General features: G+C 36.5%; 1 protein-coding gene across 2 annotated transcripts; it reads right to left on the bottom strand.

Annotated features, from left to right (window-relative positions):
- Positions 1 to 473: 473 nt before the first annotated feature.
- On the bottom strand, positions 474 to 8004 carry LOC125206031 (serine/threonine protein phosphatase 2A 55 kDa regulatory subunit B beta isoform-like). Of its 2 annotated transcripts, none has more exons than XM_048105297.2 (14): positions 7578 to 8004; positions 6083 to 6186; positions 5902 to 5997; positions 5592 to 5711; positions 4946 to 5155; positions 4569 to 4660; positions 3782 to 3900; positions 2729 to 2852; positions 2425 to 2548; positions 1914 to 1982; positions 1738 to 1829; positions 1585 to 1662; positions 1429 to 1499; positions 474 to 1346 (listed from the first exon to the last, which is right to left on the bottom strand). In XM_048105297.2, exons 1-14 carry the CDS (start codon positions 7693 to 7695, stop codon positions 1210 to 1212), a joined length of 1554 nt encoding a protein of 517 aa, XP_047961254.1. In that variant the 5' UTR covers positions 7696 to 8004; the 3' UTR covers positions 474 to 1209. The 2 variants fall into 2 exon arrangements, with proteins under 2 accessions (XP_047961254.1, XP_047961255.1); XM_048105298.2 differs by having other exon boundaries at positions 4949 to 5155; positions 7578 to 8003.
- Positions 8005 to 8265: the final 261 nt, after the last annotated feature.

The following is an 8265-nucleotide window of genomic DNA, read 5'->3' as shown; positions in this document are numbered from 1 at the left end:
CAATCCCAAAATATGAATAAACATAAAAATGGCAAATCAAAATAGACTGTGGATTTGACTATTCCTAATGAATTCACCGTCTCTCACCTTTTGATAGCATATATATACTCCTACATATACTAATATTCATTTTTTTCATTTGGTTTTGTTAACAAAAATTAATCTTTTTTGGGTTACCTAATTAGATACGCCCCATTCACCACTAGATCATTTTCTCTTTCTCGCCTTACTAATTTTGCATTAAACTCGTGCTGCCCAGTGCCCACAATTAAGACGGAGGAAGAATATAAACAGTTTCCCATATTAAAGAATATAGCTTTGTCACAACCCATTACCACCTAACATCTTGGCAACCTTCATATCATACAGACATAGTAACATTTTTAGAAAAAGCATCCATTCATTTGAAGATGGGAGTGTCACTAAACTACAAACCTCACGAAGCTTACACAAATACTAAATCCAACAATCTATGAACAATAATAAGTGGCAATGCAATACACCTCTAATGATCATCACACACAGTACTTATTCGTAATTCGCATTCAAAAACGCGATTACTAGGTTTCGAAAGCATGAAAGTACCTAGCCTTTAAACTAAAGAGCGTTTTAGTTGAAATTGAAATATTTTACAAATTAATATAAGCTATAAGATTCAATACTTTTACAAGCGAAAATATCCAGCAAAATATTCTATAGCTGAAGAAAAGGGCTAAAACCATCCTATGATAAATCGATGTGAAAAGTATTAAGCTACCCATGGAAGTTAATAAAACTTAATGGCCTGCAAGTTAGCAGCATCAAGATTTTCGGAGTGAGAAGAAACTACATTTACCTTATAACTAGAGACAATATATGGCATCTTTAGTTTCCGTTTTGTAGAAGTGCTACAACCACATTCCTTCCCCGTTAGCTCCCTGGCACGAATAACAACAGAAACACATCCATCCGTTTGCGTGAGAGGGTAAAGAAAAAATAAAACGAATATGGTGGGCGGCACAGCAGAGGGTGAAGATGGAGAACATAGATACGTTGCTCTGCTGCTTGCAAAATACACCACTTCCATTTCTGGCACCCAACATTCTGAGTCTGTAGTAAACGTTATATGAAGCACTTCTAGCTAAAATTGGTGAGAGCCACATGTTGCTGAAAGAACTGTTTCTCCACTAGCAACCCAAAAATGTTTACCCACCACCAATTTCAGACTTCTTATGCATAGTACATGTACAGGCTATTTGCAGCGGCACAAGCAATCGAGTTTTCTGATGGGTGCCAGGCTAGGTGGAGCAGCTTAGTAGTGAAATCGAATGAGTTCCCATTGGCATCAGGTCCTGGACTTTCAGCACCTGTAACATATTTGATAGCATTCTTGAGTTGGGAAACCAAAAAATTAAGCCAATGTAGGTAAGAGACAAGAAAATGTCATACCTCGCCTCACGACACGGCTGATGCTACTGGTCAGAGATCTGGAAGGCCGAGCAGGTGTTTGGATCTGCCTTCTGAAAGGCCATTGAGCATGTTTAGTAATAAGCGAGGTTTCTTCATTACAAATAAAGACTGCACAGTCAAGAGATTAGATTTTACCTCATTGGGTTTTTGCTTGCTTCTAGAGTAGTTGCCTCAGTGCTTCCCGGCGCACAGCCAAAAATACGAAATAGATTGCTGAAAGTTTTCATTCTTCGGTTAGAGAAAGAGCCAATAACAACTATGATATAACTAAAGAAAGCCAGGACAGACCTGTATGAACCAGTAGCCACTCGAAGACCATCACCACTCAGGCAGCATTCGAATTTGTCAAAGATGGAATCGTTTTCGTACAAGTCACAGAGCTGGGCTTTGTCAAAGTACAATTCAAACAACTCAGAATACTCGTATGAAATATTTCAGGAAAACACAGTCTTGAAGTAGTTCACCTTTGGTCTTAAATACTCGTGAACCTGGAAAGTTGCCACTGGACCAGAATCCATGTTAACATCCCATAACTGAAACCAAATCATATTGATCAGCGAAAGATCAATTGAGAACTACCTGAAATTTTGATGTATTACAACAGCTATGTATCTCAGCATCAAGAATGCAGAGACATGAACTTCCATTGGCATGTTCATGAAATCGTGAAGGAACATTAGTTAAGCAAAGCATGAGTTCATGCAATTTCACCTTCCAGATTAAACTTGAGCAAACAAAACCTAGCAACTAACATCTAACCATTCACTCCAGTTTAATCTAGAGCAAAATTTCAATCACAACAAAATTAAACATAATTAACTATAACACTATCAAGAACATATTATGATGCATAAAACATTCACCACAGCATCCTTATGATCTACATTAAGAAAGTCAAAACAAAAATCATTACACATTCTGACTAGTTTGAGCATTTGCAGCAAACAAAATGCACAAATATACAAAAGGCAGAACCTTAAGGGACATGTAGTCACGACTCAGTAAATATCTGCCATCCCTCGCAAACTTAACATCTGAAATTGAAGCAATAATCTCAGTGAAAAATGATCTTGAGCCCGGTGCCTCCTGCTCCTCAAATCTGTTGTGAATAAAAAATAAAAAATCATTATCTCATCCATTAGAAGTTAAAAGGAGTATTACAATGGAGATAAACAATAGTTTTCTGGAAACAATGAAGAACTAGAAGCCTCATATTTATGCAACATTTAATATATTTTCTTTCAGTATCAAAAACACGAATGCTTATCGAAGAACTTACATTTTAGAATGTGAGTCGCACAGTGCAGATTGTCGCAAATCAATAAGACGAATTGATCCTTTTGAACTACTATATGCTAACGTGTTGCAGTGAGTAGGATGAAATTCTGCTGACGTTATTACTTCTGCAGTGAGTAACAAGGAACCAATCAAAGCATTTAGTGAAATGCATGAATGCAACAGCCAAAAGGTTGTGGACTATAATAAAGCTGAAGTGGAAACGTGTTGGGCAATGAGAATTGGAGATAATAAGGGTGTTAATGCTGGGCAGTTACTTGATCATGGAGTGTGAAGCAGTTCAAACCGGAACTGTCTAATTCTTTCACAAGCCAATTACGGTTCACTAATGAACGCCAATTGTTAGTCGAGGATTTCCTTGTAGGAAAGAGGGCTTTTATTGAAAAACAGAAAAGAGTTGTATATATTTATAATCTTATTTCCATTCACAATCCTATTTAGTTTATTTACCATGGCCAAGGTGCAATATGTTTCTTTTGTAGACATCATATCGAGAGCATATCTGCCACCCGCCTTCAACTCCATATCAAATGGGTATATCGGTGAATGTGGTCTCCCAAGGCTAAACACCGATGAATTGGAGAAGGTGGTCGAGATTATCGACAACATCGAAACCCAGCTTCATGCAAACAAAGATTGGTCTGAAAGACTTATGACACAGTTTGCTAGTTTGCTTGCAGGCAATGTTATGAATACCGTATGGCGGGTTACGGCAGTCGACCAAAAACTGCCACAAGGTTATGGCGGTTGGCATGGTGGGATATGGTGGTCGATAAATAAATGAAATATAGGAAAGTGCAAGAAGTGAAAACTCAGTGTTAGCCCTTTTCCAATCTACTCTATCTTGAACTAAATTATAAAAATGAACCATTGACTAAAGAATCAGACTGGGAACCATATAGATTCGATTGGATATAAGTGAGGTGAAAATGAAATGCCTCACTCTAACACCAACTCACCACACCTTTCTTCCCCCAAAAAAGATACTACTAATAAAGAAACAAAGAAAAAGAACAAAATAGAGATAATGTCTAACCAGTAAGATCCTCCATATTGGTTGGTTTCACATCAACTATATTGAAACTTTGATTGCTTATTTCCAAGTTCCAAAGATTTATTCGGAGATCATCAGCTGATATAAATGTTTCACCGTCACTGCGAAGAATTACAAGTACAAAAAACTTGTTAATTTTAATAACATAAAGAGCCAGAGAAAAATGGATATGCAACGAATCCACAGAGCCAAAATAAATGTTCAGCATATTAGAGGTTCAGGTGACCGTATAAATGTGTAATCATGTGACAAATTAATGGCCTTCAATAGTGCACTTTAGTCAGATATAACAAATTTCAAAATCAGAAGTGCAATAGTTGCATTTACTAACTATAAGTATCAGAAGAGTTAGAGAAGGTGAAATCAATCAGTCACAGATATATTGTTACATTACCAGATTATATAAATTACAGACTATTTTCACCATCCCCGTCGAATAAGCCTCCTGCCAGCACCCCAGCAGGTGGTTCACATTTTCCATGGGGAAATAAGACACATAATTTCTTTTCATATTCCTCTAGGGCTGAGTTTCAGAATTTTCTCAAAGCTGCTATAGTTCCAATTTTCTAGAGTACTGATATCTCTTAGAAATATCTCTCTTAATTAGGTTTCTAACTTCTTTCCACAAAATTGTCCTAACTATTCTCCTTCTAGGTCGAGCACGTCAAAGAATATGTACAGGAGAACATTGTCCGATTTCTAGAAAGTGACTTCAACAGAGAAAAATATGGTTACTACTTACTAGCAAGAAGGAAAAAAGGTTTCTAACCTGTTATTTGAGATAGAATTGATATGGTAATCATGTGCATGAGCATATACTCTCCTGCATCTTGCAACAAGACTGGTCTCACCGCTTGTGACCTACAATTTTCAGGAAGAACACTCAGGAGTGGTACTATGACTAAAGTCCACCCTTGAAATGATTTTATCAATAAGGCCAAACAATCAGCATACTCTAAAAAACCAGATCAAGCACATATAAAGGAGACATGATCATATATATACTAAACGGGAACCAACTGACATGTGACATGACTCATTATCTAACAAAATTACAAAAATGTTCAACTCAGCACATCAAAAAGTAAATAGTTTCAATAAAATCCTCGACACTGCTGGTAAAACTCTAGATGAGTTAAGTACAACTACCACTGGTAATCGTAGAGAGGGGAGTCCCCCAGGAGGGAAGGACAAGTCATTGCTCAAAGGATTGTAAGAACGATCTGAATAGTCGCCATTAGCAAAAAACTGTTTGGAATTAGAAGACTTGCTAGAACTTGCAATACCACCATTTCCAGCAGCTTTACCCGTGTCAACTTTTATTTCAGAAATTTTCTTCACCTTCTTCTCTTGGACCTGTTAGGATAGGACAAAGAAATTCAAATTATCCAGCAAACATAAATTACTAATGAGTAATGTCTGTATCAGAACAAGAATTCTCCAGGCTTAGATGCAACCAATTCAACAAAGATATGGTACTAGCATGATAGAAGAAAATTGAGAAGTCCCAGAGTAGGGGGGAGAAATATTTAATATTTAAACACCAAGATTATTGTTCAAGGTATTGTATCTTCTGTTATACCCAATTCCCGTCGAAAGATATCCAAATCTTCTATTATCTTTTTTCCATTTCCCTAAAGTTTTAAGAACCAATTTAGACACTACACTACACCAAGAAAAGTCTAGCAAAAGATCAAACCAATCTCTATGTATATAATGAACAAAAGGCTACATTAAATATTGACAAAGATTATTATTATAAGTAAAAAAATGAATTCAAGGACTCACGGACCTTCCAATACTTAATGGTTTTGTCATTAGTTGACAGGAGAAAGACAGCACCATTGGCTGTCTGGCACCATCTTATCTTGTTGATCTTCTCCTCAATCTCCAAACTCTTGAGATAGTCAAACTGAAGAAAAAAGATATGCATGCATGAGTTATAAGAATTAAATTAAGAAGTCCTTTTACCCCTTTCCCGTTCAGCAAAAAGTCCAAATAAAAATAATTTGAGGACCCATAATTTGAAAAGGAATTGTAATTGCATGAGTAAGGTCTAAAGCAAAACAATAGCAGAAGTGTCATAAAAATAAAATAAATACCTCAGGTTCGTGACTCTGAAATTCAGTTTTGTAACGAAACTCTGGGTGTCGTGAGACTTGGTCCATCCTCTCTAACTCTCTTTGATTTCCACCGTGCTGAAAATAAGATTTTTTAAAAAGAAAAAATTATGTAGAGAATGAAGCATATCAACATAAAGAATACTGCAAACTGCAGCCTCACCTCTTTTGCATCGGTCCTTTCAAATAAAACCACCCTTCCACCGCGATCACCAGTAGCCAGATGGTTGCCACTTTTATCAAACTCAATGACAGAGATGATATCCACTGCAACAAGAAAAATTAGATGTTTAAGACAGCCATCGGGTAGAGGCAAGACAGAAGAATAGAAAAGCACATATGCAAACAATATACACGAATACTGATTTACTAGTAAACTCAATTTTCATGACACAGATAAGTATTAGTCATATTTGTATCTCTTGATAAAGCACATACCCATAAAAGAATACAATCTGGTAAATAATTGGGGAAGTTTAAGGAGCTGGTCGACATATTGGCATATTTATGAACCTAATAAGATCTCTAGAAGACTTTCAATCAGTACGCTAGCAATTTTATCACAATAAATCCTCTTAAGCCAGGATGACTCATATTTTAAATCTTAGATAACTAATCTGCATTGGCTGATCTGAGTTTCGAAAAGAATTAACATTGCAAAGTTATCATTCAGCCAACTCATTCTCTAGCCCTTGCCATCACGTCAATCTGCTCCTCACAAACCAGAGTACTAGTCTTGTCAGGCACCATCCAATGTGTATGTCGCATGTTGCCAAATATACAAGAAGTCAAGAACCTAACTCCACAACAGTCAATAAAATGAAATACCCAACAAATTTACTTGGGAATAACTTTATACTAGGCAATTTTCTTTTGGTATTTGGTCCTAAGTTTAATATGCCACCACGATAATTTGGTAACTGCCAGTGCATGCCATGCATATAAGCAGACTTTTAAATTATCCAACAAGGTCAGCACTAGCACTTTTGCCCTTAAACTGTATCATTTCAAGTCACAGAACACTATGAATATATGCCTTAACTGCAATTTATGGCTTAAAGCTACACATAATAAATAAAAGAATGACTAATGAAAAAGACTCAACTCAAGTCCAACATTTTGGAATCAAGTTAGTCGACCAAACAAAAGCCCAGCACCACTAAAACAGTTAGCAACACATATTCATCCCTAGGCATAGAAGAACATTGTCCGGATGTAACTATAACTAGAGCATGTCTTGCTTCAATACCCCATAAAAATTGATACTTGCAATTTAGGCCAATGAGTTGGATCTTCAGAGGAGCTTCCATTTAAGAAACAGACATTTAAAATATTGCAACAATCTCAAGTTTTAAACCCACAACATACGAATTTCTTCGAAAAAAATCAAGTGCATGTAAGTAAGAAAAGACACAAGCATACTAACACTGAACTCAATTCACCTCACTTAAACACTAATTCTTATTGAACAATTAATCATCACACATGCACACGGATCAATCACTCAAACCCAAGCCATTACCAATATCTCCTGCTGAATCAAGTAACTAAACGACCAAAGACAGATCAAATTCACACAAACCAAAACCCTAAGCACAAGATCCGACCCCAAAGCAAATAAATTGCGCTCATCTATTCATCAAATTATCATTTTTTACCTTCCTGTACTTCTTCGCCGGCCGCTCGCTCGCCAAAGACCTGAGAAAATTTCCATTCCAGCGGCGTAGGTGGACCGGCCGCAGCTGATGCCACCTCTCCACCGTCACCACCGTGCATTCTTCCCCCCTCAATCGGCAAAAATCAGAACGCAATCAACAAAATCGAGATAATACACAATAGCTGAGATGTTTCCTCCTTCCGATTCTCACTTCATTGAGAAATCACAGAACCCGATTTAGAGCTCAAAGATTGAGGAAGATCGGAGCAGCAACAGCGGAAAATTGGATTCAGATTCGGCCATTTTTCAGAGTATGATTATACGAAGCATCGATTAGTACAATGAAAATGGAGGATTCAGATTTCCTCTCTCTCTCTAGATGTATAGATATAGCGTATTTGTACGTATAGACTGTGGGAGAAATTTGGTTACCAATTTTTGTCTTAAAGCTGTATAATTAACTGCTAGTAGTAATATACTTTTCCTCAAATGAATAAAACTACATTTAAAATATTAATTATTTGAATAAAATACTTCAAAAAAACATATTTAGATCAATACTTATGTTGGGATAGAGCCGAGAAAGCATCAGATGCATTAAATTTGCTTATACGAGTAAGAATAAATATGGAATTTTTGAGCTAGGATGTGATGGGGAATTTGGATAATTAATTAAATTATGTAGATAA

This window comes from Salvia hispanica, chromosome 6 (genome assembly GCF_029641045.1).
Source record: "Salvia hispanica isolate PSC_SH4W2 chromosome 6, Shi_PSC_v1, whole genome shotgun sequence".
NCBI lineage: Eukaryota > Viridiplantae > Streptophyta > Magnoliopsida > Lamiales > Lamiaceae > Salvia > Salvia hispanica.
The sequence above is the reverse complement of the archived record's forward strand: the minus strand, read 5'-3'. Positions and strand labels throughout refer to the sequence as shown.